At 43.4% G+C, this 17,343-nt stretch overlaps 2 protein-coding genes across 6 annotated transcripts in view; one reads left to right on the forward strand and one right to left on the reverse strand.

Annotated features, from left to right (window-relative positions):
* Positions 1-16,788, reverse strand: part of si:dkey-183c6.8 (protein O-GlcNAcase) — a 21,991-nt gene extending 5,203 nt beyond the window's left edge. Inside the window, exons 1-14 of one of the 2 annotated variants that reach the window (XM_058067939.1) lie at positions 16,604-16,788; positions 8,735-8,864; positions 8,079-8,203; positions 7,857-8,001; positions 7,473-7,751; positions 6,267-6,454; positions 6,071-6,145; positions 4,249-4,479; positions 3,378-3,429; positions 1,835-1,932; positions 1,649-1,779; positions 1,392-1,563; positions 1,220-1,318; positions 882-1,151 (exon numbers count right to left, since the gene is read on the reverse strand). In XM_058067939.1, coding sequence (XP_057923922.1) covers positions 882-1,151; positions 1,220-1,318; positions 1,392-1,563; positions 1,649-1,779; positions 1,835-1,932; positions 3,378-3,429; positions 4,249-4,282 — 856 coding nt within the window. In that variant the 5' untranslated portion in view covers positions 4,283-4,479; positions 6,071-6,145; positions 6,267-6,454; ... (3 more) ...; positions 8,735-8,864; positions 16,604-16,788. Of the gene's footprint in view, positions 1-881; positions 1,152-1,219; positions 1,319-1,391; positions 1,564-1,648; positions 1,780-1,834; positions 1,933-3,377; positions 3,430-4,248; positions 4,486-6,070; positions 6,146-6,266; positions 6,455-7,472; positions 7,752-7,856; positions 8,002-8,078; positions 8,204-8,734; positions 8,865-16,603 lie in introns of those variants that run through there. The other variant, XM_058067940.1, reaches the window with a different exon arrangement.
* Positions 706-16,979, forward strand: rpgrip1 (RPGR interacting protein 1). 4 transcript variants are annotated; one of them, XM_058067887.1, is made up of 34 exons: positions 706-1,169; positions 1,251-1,333; positions 2,392-2,416; positions 5,408-5,688; positions 5,751-5,871; positions 5,963-6,016; positions 6,090-6,207; positions 6,283-6,458; positions 7,302-7,404; positions 7,488-7,622; positions 7,685-7,790; positions 7,868-7,891; positions 7,966-8,112; positions 8,183-8,256; positions 9,098-9,309; positions 9,534-9,619; positions 9,714-9,764; positions 10,987-11,163; positions 11,244-11,361; positions 11,434-11,597; positions 11,665-12,004; positions 12,085-12,245; positions 12,321-12,553; positions 13,878-13,993; positions 14,066-14,229; positions 14,301-14,357; positions 14,430-14,539; positions 14,624-14,696; positions 14,766-14,832; positions 14,891-14,961; positions 15,032-15,221; positions 15,305-15,389; positions 15,940-16,067; positions 16,146-16,979. In XM_058067887.1, exons 5-34 carry the CDS (start codon positions 5,784-5,786, stop codon positions 16,292-16,294), a joined length of 3,777 nt encoding a protein of 1,258 aa, XP_057923870.1. In that variant the 5' UTR covers positions 706-1,169; positions 1,251-1,333; positions 2,392-2,416; positions 5,408-5,688; positions 5,751-5,783; the 3' UTR covers positions 16,295-16,979. The 4 variants fall into 4 exon arrangements, with proteins under 4 accessions (XP_057923870.1, XP_057923867.1, XP_057923869.1 ...); XM_058067884.1 differs by having other exon boundaries at positions 707-1,169; positions 6,283-6,488; XM_058067886.1 differs by having other exon boundaries at positions 707-1,169; positions 5,765-5,871; positions 6,283-6,488.
* The last annotated feature ends 364 nt before the right edge of the window (positions 16,980-17,343 follow it).

The raw sequence follows: 17,343 nt of genomic DNA on the forward strand, positions 1-17,343 counted from the left end.
CCTGGACTGGTCGCCAGCCAATCACAGGGCACATATAGTAAAAAATATACATTCATACCTATGGACAATTTAGAGTCGCCAATTAACCTAGCATGTTTTTGGAATGTGGGAGGAAACCGGAGTAACCGGAGAAAACCCACGCATGCACGGGGAGAACATGCAAACTCCACACAGAGATGGCCGAGGGTGGAATTGAACCCTGGTCTCCTAGCTGTGAGGTCTGCGCGCTAACCACTAGACCGCCGTGCCACCCAGAACCAGATTCATTCATTCATTTTCTACCGCTTTTTCCTCACGAGGGTCACGGGGGTGCTGGAGCCTATCCCAGCTGTCTTTGGGCGAGAGGCGGGGTACACCCTGGACTGGTCGCCAGCCAATCACAGGGCACATATAGACAAACAACCATTCACACTCACATTAGTACTATAATTATTATTATTATATATTAGTATTATAACCTAGCATGTTTTTGGAATGCGGGAGGAAACCGGAGTACCCGGAGAAAACGTGCATGGGGAGAACATGCAAACTCCACACAGAGATGGCCGAGGGTGGAATTGAACCCTGGTCTCCTAGCTGTGAGGTCTGCGCGCCAGCCACTAGACCGCCGTGCCGCCCAGCGGAAGGCAGCTGCTTTCAAAGTGAAAGTAAATGCCAGTAAAAGATGACACCAACTTAACTATTGGTGGAAAAAAGCTCCCATCAAAAACATTGTTATAATAACGATGTTTTTACAAAAGTATGTACGCTAACACTAAAAACTACCCTGGACTCCAAAGGGCGACAGAAGCCGTTGCAAACAAACACTTTGTAAATAAACTATGTCAATAAACTACTAAATAAATAAATAAACTATGATATAAAATCAACTATGTCCTCACCTTTCCTGTCCTCACTCCCAGCTCTGTACCAGCTTGCCAGCGTGTGCAGAGGGATGTAGTTGGCCTCAAACTCACAGTTGGGATTGAGGAGGAGGCCCCTCAGACCCCCCCTGAGCCGTGGCTCACGTCCCTTAAAAGGTCCCAGGAAGAGGCGTCTGGAGTCGTAGTCGTTGGCGTGCAAGTTGTCCCAGATGAGCGGCGGACGCTGGAGTATGGACTCCACCTCTGCCAGGCCGTTCACTGACAGTTTCTTGGAGATGACCTTACTTCCTGTGGAACCCAGAGAAGGTATGAACGTGTGTTAGAGATGGCAGCATCTTACCTGGCAAGCATCTTACCTGTCCATATGACTGTGATGTTGGGAAGCAGGTCCTCGCCAATAGTCTGCAGATAAGGAGACTTCTGCACGCTGGGGGAACACAGAGAAGCGCAGTACTCTAAAAGGAAAGCGGGTAAGTTATTTATTTTCATCTCCATGTGGACAACTAAAGGTTTGAAATGGGTTCACACCTGTCGGGCAGAAAAGGAAGACCGGTGGCTCGCCCAAGAAGCGATAAATCTCATTGGTTACCGTGACCTGAGCGTGTGCGAAGGAAGAGAATGCCTCGCTGTCGGCCTGACACAACGAGTGATCAATGTCATCAAACAAGATGGCAAACGCCCGACACCCAAGATCAGACACCTGCAAGCAGGGAGAAGACACCAGCTGCTGGAGACCAAAGCATGCAAAAGCTACAATATGGTGAGACTTGTGGGGCGCTTCCTACTTGTCTCAGCTTGCGTTTAAGAAGCGTCAGGTCACACGGGGATGAGAAGACAATATCCTGACCGGGAGAGAGAGCGTAAACGAACCCGAGGCCTCTGGACTGGGCCTCCGCAATGAGAGTACGCAACTGACCTGAGAGGAGAAGATTGGTGGTGACTGAACACAAGGATGAATGAAACGCTCTTACCTTCCTCCTCGGGCGAATAGACTTCTCTCCACAGCAGCCTGTGTTTTAGGTCATCTTTTGGGCCGTACAGGTAGGTGTTTAAACCCCAGTTCTGCATCCTAGCAAAGCATCAAGCACTATATCAATCTTCAGGCTAATTTACCCGGAAATGAGCTCCTGAATTATAAATAGCATGGTACTAGCAGTAGACCAGGATTCAATTCCACCCTCTCTGTGTGGAGTTTGCATGTTCTCCCCGTGCATGCGTGGGTTTTCTCCGGGTACTCCGGTTTCCTCCCACATTCCAAAAACATGCTAGGTTAATTGGCGACTCTAAATTGTCCATAGGTATGAATGTGAGTGTGAATGGTTGTTTGTCTATATGTGCCCTGTGATTGGCTGGCCACCAGTCCAGGGTGTACCCTGCCTCTCGCCCAAAGACAGCTGGGATAGGCTCCAGCACCCCCCGCGACCCTCGTGAGGAAAAGCGGTAGAAAATGAATGAATGAATGGTACTAGCAGTAAGCGGATATATGCATGAGGAAAATGTTCACACCGTTCTTTCTCATCTACTGTAGGTGGATGCTGCTTCCTGGACAGATGGTATGTACATGTATGGAGAACAATACTGCTGACACACACACACACACTGTGCGGCCACGCCCACTCTGCCAAAGTTATGCAACACTCAACACTTGCGCCTTAAAAGAGTGGTTCTATAAATAACAACAATGGCCACATACTGGGTCGCTGCTACAGCAACACAGCAAAACAGTGAAGATCTAAAGCAGGGGTCTCAAACTAGCATCTCGCGGGCCCCCACCTTGATACCTTGACGCTGGGTACAAATAAATGCAGGAAATGATTTGGAATAAAACGGAAAATCCACGTCAAGATAAAGCATCTCATCAAACATGTTGTTAAAGTTACGACGCTGCTCCTAACTTAACGATGCTAACTTGCTAATTGGGTAAAATTATTAAGTTTCATTAATGATCATGTTAAAGGTTAAATAACTGTTAATACTGTACATTTGAATCTGAAAAAAATAATTTCTCTACCAACTGTATGTGGTTTCTTACGTTTTTCTTATTTGCTGTTTTATTATTATTTTACTTATTTATTACTGATTATTCTTAATTAGTTTTTTTAATCTTATTTTGTGTATAGAAAATTAAAAATTAAGATATTTGAGAAGAGTGGAATGTTTTATCAGATATTTTGGTGTGGAAAACCGGAACCAAAGTACTGAAAAAGTGTCGGGTATAGCAGAAGCAAAAGCATTGAAGATAGTTTTTTTATTGATTTTATTTTCCAGTTTTTAATAAATGCGTTTTGGGTTTGTTTTTTTTGAAAACCTGATGCGGCCCGTCTTCACCCTGAACCTAGCTCCGGTGTCCCCCAGGTAAATTGCGTTTTAGACCCCTGATCTAAAGTATTTAAAATATTATCTGAGAGGTGAACAATAGTTTGTGTCCAAATATACTGTGCATTTGGTGGCACCTTGAAATTGTCAGGAACCTTGCATGGAAAAAATAAAAACACACAATGGTGGCACACTTACCACTGGAAGAGAACTTTCCTCTGGTCCATTGACCATGGTCTCCCATAAAAACCTGCAGAAAGAAAATGAAATATTTAACAAATACTTATTTATTATCACAATGCATCCTAAAAGTGGTACAAGAGAGTCAAAGTTCGAAGCCTATCCTCTCATCTCATGTTTGTCAGAGGCATAATTCATCTCTCCATAATGTCTGCTATTTTTAGAAATGGGAGCATCTCCAGTGTCCCCCTCCTCCCTTTGTGATGTCTGAATATGTGGCTGAGATGTACAGTACATCGGATATACATATACTTTTTTGATGTATGCATCCTTACAGTGGGCTCCCCGCCAATACTAATTACCACACCACACAGGAGAGAGTATTACTAGTAGTTACTGCAACATGATGCAAAGCCTTTCATTCAAAGTTAGCATTGATTACAGTTAGCATTCAGCATTTTGCAATCAGTCACAACATTAGGTACACCTGCATTACAGTGAGAGCTATTTTATTTGTGTTCTGCCACTCCCATCTAACTAAACTAGTTCCCACAGTAATAAGCATCATTTATTACAGATTATAATGGATGCAAAAAAGCATCCCTAACATCATTGCATTCCTAACATCAGCATCCTTCCTCCCATCACATTCAAAGGCTTGCAGTGCATTTTTTTTGCCTGAGCGGACTGGAAGTGCTGCCTTCATGCATGGCCGCTCTTCAGCCAACAAACACCTTCTTCACATGCAGGGCTGTGAGGAAGCTACGTGCCCGCACAAAATGTAGGTCAAACGGATGGAGAAAGAGGAGAGGGAATGGGAGAGGAGTGAGGGGGGAAAACGAGAGGAGGATGTGACAGGTGAAGGATGCTTTTTTTTTTTTTTTTTTACCTTCCACCACCCCACAAAGAAAGTGCTTCTCCATCCTGCCTCCCTTCCAGCGTCCAGTCGGCCGCGAAACCAAACCAGGGAAGCCGCGATGCTCTCCCCGCCGTCTTTGAGGCTAATTTGAGGCTGAACGCTTCATGCTTCTTCCTCTGCTCACCACCTCCTCCTCCTCCTCTTCACTCATCCTCCTCTTCACTCTGCTGCTCTCACCGCCGCCGGACTTCACTCTGCTGCCTTTACGTGCACAAAAAAAGCTCGTTATTTCCACTTCTATGACCTAATTGCTATGTTTGCGTTTTCGATCGCAGAAGACAAAAACAGCTTCTAAAAACAAACGCAATTAGGTTATTATTGCGTGCTTTATTTAGCTTTTTGTTTTGTACTAAATTCATTTTGCAAATATAAACAATAACATTCACTGATATTGTGCGATGATAACAAACACACAAAACATGGCAAGTAGGCATGTCATGATAATTGATAGATAAAAACGAACTTGATAATTCTCTCTAAAACAAACAGACTGAATGACAGGAAGTTTCACTTTGTGCATCTGTCTCAAAACCAGAGTACGTTGGTTCTGTAGTTGAATTAATGAAGCGAGTGAACCCTCCTGTCAGTCTAGAACACCTACGGTATGGGTGACACTGCTCAAACACGCAAACAAAGTTATTCAGAACAGTATTCACAACAATAACAACATTCACTAATATTGTGTAAGATGTTTTCCTGGGGGTGGCACGGTGATCGAGTGGTTAGCATGCAGACCTCACAGCTAGTAGACCAGGGTTCAATTCCACCCTTGGCCATCTCATGCGTGGGTTTTCTCCGGGTACTCCGGTTTCCTCCCACATTCCAAAAACATGCTAGGTTAATTGGCGACTCCAAATTGTCCATAGGTATGAATGTGAGTGTGAATGGTTGTTTGTCTATATGTGCCCTGTGATTGGCTGGCGACCAGTCCAGGGTGTACCCCGCCTCTCGCCCAAAGACAGCTGGGATAGGCTCCAGCACCCCCGCGACCCTCGTGAGGAAAAGCGGTAGAAAATGAATGAATGAATGTTTTCCTGGTAAAAACAAAACAAAAGTTGGTTACTTCCTATCAAGCTTGTGCTTGTTCCTCCTCCTCCTCCACTTCATTAACATGTCCCATCTTCCACAGACCTGAGATCTGCATTCCAACACAGAAATGCCTCTCCTCACCTACTGCTAAACTGACCTGAGAGCTTGCACGACTGGCCAGTGTAATCAGATTAGTGCAAAGGCAGGATTACCCGCACAAGCAGATGGAACACTGAGGCGGTCTTCAAGGTTTACCTTGAGCCGAAACGCTCATATTGGCAGAAGCTCAGCAAGAGAAGGACAGGATGAAGATGGATTAAAACTCATGTAGTCCAAGCAGACACGTAGAAGACACAGCACAGAAAGTACAGGAAAACCAGGGTAAGATCAAATTATGTGAAATATATTTTAACATGTATGTTAACATATAAAAGCCCATCCAGGTACTTTGAAACAGGTGATGGTGTGATGGTGTGATGTCTCCCGTGATGGATGAGACAGCGGGGGATCTCCCAGTCCGAGATGTGGGTCTGATGAGGGGAGGACTCATGCCGACTGTTCCAGGTTTGTTCAGAATTGTTCCAAAATACATGATACGGAATGGGAATGTTTGGGTAGGGTTCAACAACGTAAGGTCTTGTCTCATCTGTGGCAGATGGCCCACGTGATGTGAAGCCATGGAAGAAGCATCACATCATGATGACCAAAGGTGAGAGCACACCTTCAACTTCTTTAGGTTTTGTGCATTCTTTTTACTTCTTACTCTTGTCCTTCTTTCTTAGATCCTCAGCGGCTCTTTCGTTTCCCCAGGGAGCAACTGGAGGACCTTTGCCTTCATCTGCAAGAAGAGAATGTTGCATTGAGAACGCATTCACGAGCACAGGAGCAGAAGATGCGCAGGTGCCAAAGAAAATACCTCGAATACATACATAGGAACAAAAGCATAAAATAGTCTTAACTTCTTTCTCCACAAAGGATGTCCACCAGACTGATGCATCACCGTCAAGCCCGGCCCGGGTCAGCCAGCGGCAAAGAGAGGGACACGGAGGACACTTTGCAGGAGCTGGAAACCCGTGTGGCCACGCTGGAGAGCCAGAAAGTCATCCTGCAGAACAAACTCAGCCAGGCAAAGCAGCACATTCTGGACCTGGGTGGGCGCACACCATACAAGTTCAACAAAGGTGTGAGAGTGTGTGTGTATATGTGCGTTGTCGACTTGTCGACTGGCAACATTCCAAACCATCTGGGTGACATATTTTCTCAAAAGTGACTGGTGTCGTGGGAGCGTTTTCTGGTGTTTTGAGGACTTCAGAGTGAAAACTTGTACAGGTATTATTCTGCAGTCTCTCGTATGCTGCTGAGAGGTGCGCCCTGTCCCAAAGCAGTCGTAAGCTGTCAGTGCACAGTCAGCTTCCGTGGCACACTGAGAGTATAATGGAGTGGTACGCATCCATGAATCACACAAGAAAATTTTTTGTTTTTTTGTTTTTCCTAGGAGGTTATGCTTTTCTACAGCATCTGATACATTCATTCATTTTCTACCGCTTTTTCCCGTGAGGGTCGCAGGGGGTGCTGGAGCCTATCCCAGCTGTCTTTGGGCGAGAGGCGGAGTACACCCTGGACTGGTCGCCAGCCAATCACAGGGCACATATAGACAAACAACCATTCACACTCACATTTATACCTATGGACAATTTGAAGTCGCCAATTAGCCTAGCATGTTTTTTTTGGAATGTGGGAGGAAACCGGAGTACCCGGAAAAAACCCACGCATGCAACGGGGAGAACATGCAAACTCCACACAGAGATAACCGAGGGTGGAATTGAACCCTGGTCTCCTAGCTGTGAGGTCTGCGCGCAAACCACTAGACCGCCATGCCGCCCCATTTGTTACATCATATGCAAATAATATGCAAATTAGTCAGCCAATAGCTACCTTTCTTATTGAGGAGTTGGCAACAGTGATGTAACCTTTGTTTTTCTCCTCCTTTTAAGGTAAAAGTGCAGAAGTGGATGTTGGAGTCAGAAGGGCGGCTCAGACAGCCCCGCCCCGCTACTGCCCCACAACGCAGGACACCAGGGGAGACATGGAGAAATTGTACAAATCTTCCTAAAAAAATCATCCCCCTTCATTACTAATAATTTCTAACCCCTTTGAAAATCCACCTCTCCTCCATCCAGCTGTGTGAGCGAACAGTTGAGGTTGATGGAGCTCCAGCTGACCACCCAGAGCCTCAGAGACACACTCCAAAATAAAGAGCGAGAGATGGAGGGAACCCTGAGAGAGATGAAGAAACAACAAGTTGAAAGGCACAGGTGAGAACATGCGGAGTCGTTGATTAAAACAGCTGAGTCACAGTTGCTGATGTTGCCGTCAGAGCAAACATCAGAGAGAACCTGGATGTGATCCGTCTCCAAAAGCAGCTTTCCGAGAAGAGCGCCGCCCTGCGGGTAACCAAAGAGAAGATTACTGACTTGCAACAGGTGCGATGCCGTTCACCTCACCCCAACGTTAGACACACAAGGCGAATGTTTCAATTCTCTGCTTACTTTATTGGCAGGCTTATGAGAAGCAGCTGGAGGAGGTGAAAGCACAATGAAATCCTCACAATGTGGTTCTTGGCTGCTCCTGTTAATATGTTATTTTTCTTCACTGCAGAATCAGATGTCACTAAAGGAAAGCAACGCTGCCCTCCTGGAGAAAGTGGAAGAGCAGAGTGAGGAACTGAAGCAGGAGAGGCAGAGAGCGCTGATGCTGGAGGGTCAACTCACAACTGCCAGTTTGTCTTTGCAGAACCTGGAAAAAGTCTGTACATATGCAGGACTTTTATTCATTGAAGTAACATATGAAGTCACTTCATTTTTTTGTCTTCCAGCTACAAGAGCGTATGAGTGACCTGGAAGAAGAGAAGAATCGGATAAAAGAAAGCTACGACTCTCTACTTGAGAGGTAAGACCACAAAACTGCTTGTATTTAGCACACTTGCTCCACACAATTAATTAAATGAATAATATTGCTTTATTTTGCCTTAGTAATAAATAGACATAGTGCTAAATATAAAAAAAATATGTTTTTTTTGTTGCATTAATAATAATTTTTTTATTGTAAAAGACAAATACAGCATAAAAATGCTTTGCTATAATTTTTAGAATTTAATAAAAAGCCATACGGATTTTGTTTTTCAACAATGTTGTTTTTTCATTCATTCACTTTCATTCATTTTTGCGGGGGTGCTGGAGCCTATCCCAGCTGTCTTCAGGCGAGAGGCAGGGTACACCCCGGACTGGTCGCCAGCCAATCACAGGGCACATATAGACAAACAACCATTCACACTCACATTCATACCTATGGACAATTTGGAGTCGCTAATTAACCTAGCATGTTTTTGGAATGTGGGAGGAAACCGGAGTACCCGGAGAAAACCCACGCATGCACGGGGAGACCATGCAAACTCCACACAGAGATGGCCGAAGGTGGAATCGAACCCTGGTCCTCCTAGCTGTGAGGTCTGCGCGCTAACCACTAGACCGCCGTGCCGCCAATGTTGTTTTTTTTCTCTTAAAAAAGAAAATGTGTGATTAAAAAATAAGTACAATTGGAAAAACATGAACATAACATAAACATTAAAATATATATATATGTGTATATATATATATATATATATATATATAGACACACACACACACACACTGTATATACTATAAACGTAATAAGCACGACAACAAGACATTTTTATTGATTTTTAGTTGATATCTCTACCATCCTCTCTAGAACGTTTGTCTTTCCTCAGCACTTTAGCTACCTACAACAGCCCTGTGGGGGAAGACAGGGCGGTGTGTGAGAAGAGGGACCAACCAGAAGACATCGTCACCAGGATGGACACAAACATCCTGGAGGGTATGCTGAAAGCTGAGAGGGAGGAGAGAGGCAGACTGGAATCAGAGAAGGAGACGCTCCGACAAGAGAAGGAGATACTGGAGGAGCAGAAAGAGCGAGAAGCAGGTCCGATGATGAAATTAATTATTTGGCTATGTAGTATAAGGATGTCCAATTCAACAAATAAAATTAAACATGCCCCATATTAGAATATAACGCTGAATATAAGACCACTTCGCAGAATGATGGCATTTTTGCCATTTTTGGGGTCCTGCCAGGAAGGCGTTGGATTTATTTTAATGTATTTGTATGATTTAATGTATTTTGGGCCTGTTGTTGTTGATGTTCAGCCAACCTAGACCATCTGGAAGAGCAGATACTCCAGTACAAACAACAGATATCTGCTCTGCAGCACAGACTTGACTCTGTCACTAAGGTCAGTTCATAATAGTATGTGATAAAAAGGGATAAATGACGATTTTACCTGCTTGATAACTTCACTGTAATTATTGTGTCCTCTCCTTTTACAGGAGTTTGACATGAGTGATGAAGAGCTCAGCGAAACACTTTTTCAGATCAAGGTCTGTAAGTAAACAAGCAGTGTTGTGTCTCAAATGGTCCACTTCCATACTTCATTTTAGCCTTTCGAGTGCGTAAGTGTGTTCACACTGAGTCAATACCGAGATGTTGGATTTAAAACGTGGAAAATGGTGATAGATGGACCCTCAACAGTCACCATCTTAGCAACTTGGTGGTTAAAATATATATATATTTTTTTAAATTTGGGCAAATACACGAAACACCACAGTGCATTTCTTACATCAATCAAAATACAACTCTCCATTATTTACATTTGTATTCATTTGTATTGTATCTGATCACAAGCCCAAAAGGAGTAGGCTGAAGCAAAAGCTTATAAATGCCTACCCCTTTTTGCAAGATATACGTAATTATGTTCATGCCACTGTCTTGTTTTCCCCTGTTATTATTATCATTGTAATTTGTATTCATTCATTCATTCATTTTCTACCGCGTTTCCTCATGAGGGTCACGGGGGTGCTGGAGCCTATCCCAGCTGTCTTCGGGCGAGAGGCGGGGTACACCGTGGACTGGTCGCCAGCCAATCACAGGGCACATATAGACAAACAACCATTCACACTCACATTCATACAATTTGGAGTCGTCAATTAACCTAGCATGTTTTTGGAATGTGGGAGGAAACCGGAGTACCCGGAGAAAACCCACGCATGCACGGGGAGAACATGCAAACTCCACACAGAGATGGCCGAGGGTGGAATTGAACCCTGGTTTCCTAGCTGTGAGGTCTGCGCGCTAACCACTTGACCGCCGTGCCGCCCCTATTGTTATTATCATTATTGTTATAATCTTTATCATTATGACCATCATTATAATCATCATTAATATTACCGTTTTCATCATTATAGTTATTTAATTTTACAGACTTCATTGCTTCTTATAGAGTGCTGTATCATTCCATCTGTTATTTTCTGAAATCCGCAGTATTTGTGTTTTTATTGTCAATTTATTAGCCCACTTTTTTTTTTAAAAAGGAAAAGAAGAAAAAGATGAGGATGTTTCCGTTAAACAAGCAACGACAGTAATTAATTTGGTACAGCACTAACGCTGCCAAAATTTGCACTACTGCACAGTGTGCATAGTACCCTTACTGAAGCATACTGACGGAAGTACAGTATTCCAACTGGGACACAGCCCTCAGTGTTTTTTTTCCCGACATTCTGAAGCTTTGAGGAATGGTTCTTATTGACTCCCCGTGTCAAACAGGCGTTCCGAATGCAGCAGGAAAGCAGAGAGGGCTTACATCATGACCTCAGAGCTGATAGAGAAAACGAGGACCCTGAGCTTGCCAACAATCAGGTCTTACATGCTGAGACCGTGCTGGAATTACAGAAAACCAGGAGCCTTCTTTTGCTTGAGCATCGCATCAGTAAAGATCTTCAGGTGCTTGCCCATTGTCAGTATCAGCACTGGCATCATCAATACACTATTCTCTGTTTAACCCAAAGTGTTTCTTCCTAAAGGAGGAGTTGGACACAGTCAAAAGAAGGTTGGAGAGTGAAAGAGAGGACTCAAGGGTGAGGATGGCAGAGAAAGAGAAAGTGTTATCAAAAAAAACTCTCCAGATCAACACGTTAAAAGGTAAAAACCGAACCAGCAGCAGCACGGTCCTTTTAGTATCAAGACCTCATACCTTTTATGTGTGTTCTAAAGCCCAGTTGAAAAACCTTGCATACAACACAAAGAATCACAAACGGACCATACCAATACAGTACACATGGCAAACAGGAGGGGAGGAATTAGTCCTGCCTGTTGAAGATGACATTTCCTTTTCTCCACTGAGGGTTGGAGAGTCTCTCTTAGAACTTCACATCAAGGTAAAAAGTACTTCATGAATTGTTTTAATGGTTTTTTGGAGGCTGTTTTGTGCTTTTTCTTGAACAGGCAGCCACCTTCACTCCAGGTGGTCTTCAAAATATGAGCAGCATGGATCCAGACCAAGATGAAGACATGGTGACCTTCTGTACATACAGCCTTTTGGACTTTGAAGTTCACTCCACACCTCTTGTGGCGGGAAGCCAACCCAACTACGGCTTCACGTCCCATTACGCTTTGACCGCTCGCGATCTGGCCAAACTGGAGTTGGAGGGTTCGAGAGTCAGAGTGGAGCTTCACCAGGCAGTGGGAGGGGTCCGGTTTCTGACTCACGGAAGTGGGCAGTTGTCTCTGATGGCTGCTATGGATCGGAGAGGGGAGCGCATTAATGGACGTGTGAACATCACAGGTCCATAACAAGTCATGAAGTGCAGTGACAGGATCTGTTTACTGTCAGACATCAAATCCTAGTCTCTCTCTCTCGTCAAGGTTCTGTGGGGGAAATAGTTGGTGTTGTGGATTTCTGGGTGCGCCTGTTCCCTACTACGGAACCCATGGATGTGATGATGGTAGGAGACAATGAAAGGAACACAGCAACACAAAAAATACCGGCTCACATCTCTCTTGGCTGGCAAGATGGTGGCCACACGGTAAATCTAAGTCAACTTTTACGAAGATTCCCATGTATGAGTTCTGCTGAGAATGACCGCTTTCTATGCAAGCAGGAGTTGTATGACTTTGGTGGAGGGATTCCCAATGAGCTGGTGTTGCTGCTGGAGCACTGTGAGGGTCTGAGGGGGCGTTGGCCCGGACTGCTTCCTGATGCCTACCTAACCTACAGATTCTACGACCTGCAGCCTCATGTGTCCCAAACGGTCCGGAGTAATGTTAACCCAGTTTTCCACGACACCACCAGCTACCCGCTTGCGGTCACAACTGATGTGTTGCAATACTTGAGGTAAGCTATAAAACAGCACACAGTAAATATCCGCCATTCGCTCATCACATATTCACAGATGCTGAAAAAAAGTGCTGCAGCTATGAATCAACTCACTCAACATTTTCCGCCAGGAAGATGCTTTGACAAAACGTGATGTTGTGTTACTGTACTACAGCCATCCCTCGCCACATCACTGTTCTAAATATGTTTTTTCAAAACTATATACATTAATATATTATTGAATTCAAACCCGCAATAAATGCCTACTGTTCTGGCATTCAAGTAATTCAAGTCATGTAGCCATTTTTTATGCTCGAAAAGGCTTAATTTGGGCAAAAATATGTACAATTTGCTTCAATATGTATATTTTCTGTCTATATTTGTCCTGTGATTGGCTGGCGACCAGTCCAGGGTGTACCCCGCCTCTTGCCCAAAGACAGCTGGGATAGGCTCCAGTATACACCGGCGACCCTAGTGAGGAAAGCGGTAGAAAATGGATGGATCAATGGATATTATTCATTCATTCATTTTCGGGGAAAAAGGGGGAAAAAAGCAAGATGACGAGTCAAAGTGAGCCCCTGGGTTTGATACCTGGGATGTGCAAAGAGATTGAAAATGTGAGGGGTGCATTGGAAAAAAAGTTAAATCGGTTTTCTGTGAAAATATGAACTGTAAATTTAGCTTGTTAAGAAGCCAAGAAGTTTATTATTTTTCCTTTTCCTCACGAGGGTCGCGGGGGATGCTGGAGCCTATCCCAGCTGTCTTTGGGCAAGAGGCGGGGTCAATGGATATTATTGAATAAGTAAAATATACATTCATTCATTCATTTTCTACCGCTTTTCCTCACGAGGGTCGCAGCGGGTGCTAGAGCCTATCCCAGCTGTCTTTGGGCGAGAGGCGGGGTAAACCCTGGACTGGTCGCCAGCCAATCACAGGGCACATATAGTAAAAAAATATACATATTGAAGCAAATTGTACACATTTTTGCCCAAATTAAGCCTTTTCAAGCATACAAATGGCTACATGACTTGATTTACTTGAATGCCAGAACAGCAGACATTTATTGCAGGTTTGAATTATCTCAAAACAGGCACAATAATCCCAGTAAAACTGAGTGCTACTGTAATCCACGCCAAGATGAAACCACAACGTCACTTTCTTACCTAAAAGTCATATAAAATAAAAGTATATTTAGGCCGTTTTATGGGTGCATCTAATATTTGTGGGGTTTTTTCGCCATTCGCTGGGGGTCTTGTAGCCCACGCAAATCCCAAGATTCTTGTACACCATTACAGTGTTACGTTGTACAACGTTGACATGTTTAAATATTTCAATTCCACAGGTCAAGCAGTCTTTGGGTGTATGTGTTTGATGACAGCGATGACCAGATACCAGCAGTCTACCTGGCTAAAACACCCATCCCACTGAGAGCACTGGCTACCGGCAAAGAGATCACAGGTAAATAAGCAATATTCCTGTTTATACCCAATACAGTGCATAAACCAGGAGTGATTTTATCGTGTTTTCCAGGTGACTATGTTCTACGGGATCCAGCCGGGGGTCCACGGGGCACTGTCAGGGTGCTGATTAAATGGAAGTACCCCTTTCAACCACCGGTCGAGGCGATAGAAAGCTCAGTGAGAAGACAAGAAGCAGAAGAGTCACCGAGGCCGATAGCAAAACCCAGAGTCAAGGTGTTGTTTAAAAAGTGGACTTTCTATCTACTATTTTGCATTGTACAGCTTTTGCCTTATTTTCCCCCTAGACGCAGCAACTTGAGTCAGTAGAAAGCAGAACAAAGCTGAGAAAGATGAAAAATTGCGTAAGGTTTCATTTACCTTAAATAAATCTATCCCTCACTAGCACTATAATGCAACATGTTCTCTGTTGCTAGCCTTCAACTGACAGCATAAAACCAGACCAGACCAAGAGGTCCAGTAAGAAGTTACCCGGCCATCATGACAAGGAAGCCGATATTGTGCTCTCCCATTCACCAATCAGAAAGTAAGTTATGGCAATGAACAAAATGTGGCACAATGATGGAGATGAACATATTTAAAACCCAACTCCTGTCACTGAACTCCCAAGATCATCAGAAGAAACATCATCCAGAACCGCCGCATCACTGAGAAGAAGCTCTGTTAGTGATCCTGCTACTCAAGTAGGGGTTGATGGGATGTATTGATGTCATGGAGGAAATATGAGGTTAATTATATGTTCTGATATTTAGAACATTTCCTCTATGGACCTGGTGTCAATGGATGAAGAGCCAGAAATGGAGGAAAGGAGCGAGAGTGGTAAGAACCCACAATTTTATTTTATGGTCTGTGCTCATTAACACAATTTCTTGTGCAGCTGCTGCAGAAACCTCATCTGAGACCTCAACAAGTGACCTCATTGTTTCATCCAAACAAAAGACAAGAAAGGTAAAGTAAAACTATGTGGAAGAAAACACTGCTCATCACAGTAAGTTAATATATTGGCATCACCACTCAGGGTGACAAGCTGAGAGTGGAGATTCTGTCCTTGACCTTTGAACCATCATCTCATGTCGCACTGGACGATTCGGTGCAGCGTGTTTACGTGGAATACCGGCTACTTGGCGTCCCCATGGAGACAACGGAGACGCCCGTGTCCCTCCGCAAGCCCACAAAGGGGGAGGAGATTTACTACAACTTCACACGAGGTGTGAGCAGGCGAGTGTTTATTCATATATTATTATTAACATTTTATGATTATTTTCTGCTTATCTCTCTGTGTCTCTGCCAGTCATCTACGTGGATGGTTCCCTGTCAGCTCCGCTCAGACAGTATCTTTACACCATGTTGGAAGGCAGTGACCCCAACAAGGGCAGGTATAAAATTTTTACAGTAGGAGTGTTCAAAGTTCAGATAGTTTGGCACAGTGGTGTCCAAAGTGGTGTCCCTCAGGGGGCCATTTGCGGCTTGCAGCTTTTTTTTTTAAAAGAAAATTATCGTGCTGACGCAGACAATGGTCAAATTAAACCAGATTTATGCTCAGTAATGTTCACTTTGATCACTTTGAGCACAAATGTTGACGGTTTCAAAGAGAAAGTAAAGAGGCAATGATACTTGACACCGCCTTCCGTGGCTTTGAAAGGTTAACACTGGCTTGACTTTTCCCTCTGGATCATCAAGGATATTATGGGGAAAAAATGAGTGAAATGATATGATTTTGATGTATGACGTTAATTATTGTTAACTTAGCACATCATGACCTACATTGGATTGTTATTTGCGTGTTTAGAAACTCAAATGTGAAAAAAAATATCAAAGAGCCTTGCCGCAGATTTTTTTTTTTTACACTCCTGGTTTATGGTGAAGATCTGTGTGTTGTGTTTTTTTTTTATTCATGCAGATGTAAATCACAAAGTGTTTGTACAGGTTAAAGTTCACAGTCGTCAGTGAGCCAATGGACGACGATGAGGAGTGTTGGGATGTCGGATGCTCCTTCCTGGACCTGCAGGAGCTGCTGCTGACAGGCAACGACGTCATTGAACGTCAAATCGACAGTAGGCGTTTCTGAAACATTTATTGACATAAAAGGCAAAGTTTGGGTGTGTAAATCTGTGTTGGTTTTTTTTCTCCAGTTGTGCGCGTGGATGATGAGAATGAGGTAATTGGATTCCTCAAAGTGTCTCTGGAGGCAGCAAAAGCCCTAACTGGTATTTACCAAGAGTTTCACCAGCCAGAGGATACTGAAGATAACAGTGATGAAGAAGGACAGCGAGAGGAATAGGAAGAGCAGAGAAAGAACAATGCAATAGACTATGATGATGTCAGTGACTCCCACGCAAAATATGCGTCCGTAAATTTAATCACGCTATTCAGAAAAAGTGAGGAATATTCACACTATTCGCACAATGACCGGCTGTTCTTGAACAAGGAGCTAAATTGCAAAAATCATATTAATCCATGAATGGATCAATAAATATCTGGGTTCAATAATCACAATAAGGTATTTCAACAGTCATCATGCTTTCACACTTTTTGATATCATGAGACCAAGACCCATCCATCCATCCATCCATCCATCTTTTATGCTTACCTAGGGTCGGAGGTGTGCTGGAGTCTATCACAGCTGTCCATTGTGAGGTTTCAAACAGGATGTTCTCGGGTAGAAGTGACCACTGAGTGTTGTCAGTAGGTTGCAACTGTGATACAGAGATGGGAAATCATTGTGAATTTTCAGCTCTTTGTTGAGCAACAAGTATTAAAACAGTTGGCCATGTGCATCACAAAGGTTAGGGAAGGTTAAATTAAGTTGGGACATTAAAGACAAGTAAGCAAACACATTGATAGTACATATATATTAATACTGAAGTAAAAGTTTGAACTGAATACCACAAGACTGATTTACTGTAGCAGTAATGACTTCTTTTCGTCATGTACAATGAATTAAATATATTTCTTCATATTGTTCACTTGGTTTCCCTGACATGATCTGTTATTGTGGTGTTGTTGATGATGAGTTTTTGATGTTTCTTGTCATTGAGATGCAGTATTTCCATAATTCTGAATATTTAAACCGTTTAGAGAGCTATATAATTTTAAATGTACAGATATATTTGCTAATACATTTACTTATTGACCTGAAATCTAGAATATATGAATTGTAATTCTGAATGTTGCTATATTAGCGACAAACTTTCCCTCTGAATTTCGAGTGTCCTGAAACGCCTCATATCAGACCAACCAATAGATTACAACTATTGCGTTTTAAATGCACAGATACGTTTTCAGGGTCATTTGCTGTACTTCTTTGTGAAATCAAGAATGTAACGACAT

Source organism: Doryrhamphus excisus, chromosome 3, assembly GCF_030265055.1.
Source record: "Doryrhamphus excisus isolate RoL2022-K1 chromosome 3, RoL_Dexc_1.0, whole genome shotgun sequence".
In the NCBI taxonomy this organism is placed as follows: Eukaryota; Metazoa; Chordata; class Actinopteri; order Syngnathiformes; family Syngnathidae; genus Doryrhamphus; species Doryrhamphus excisus.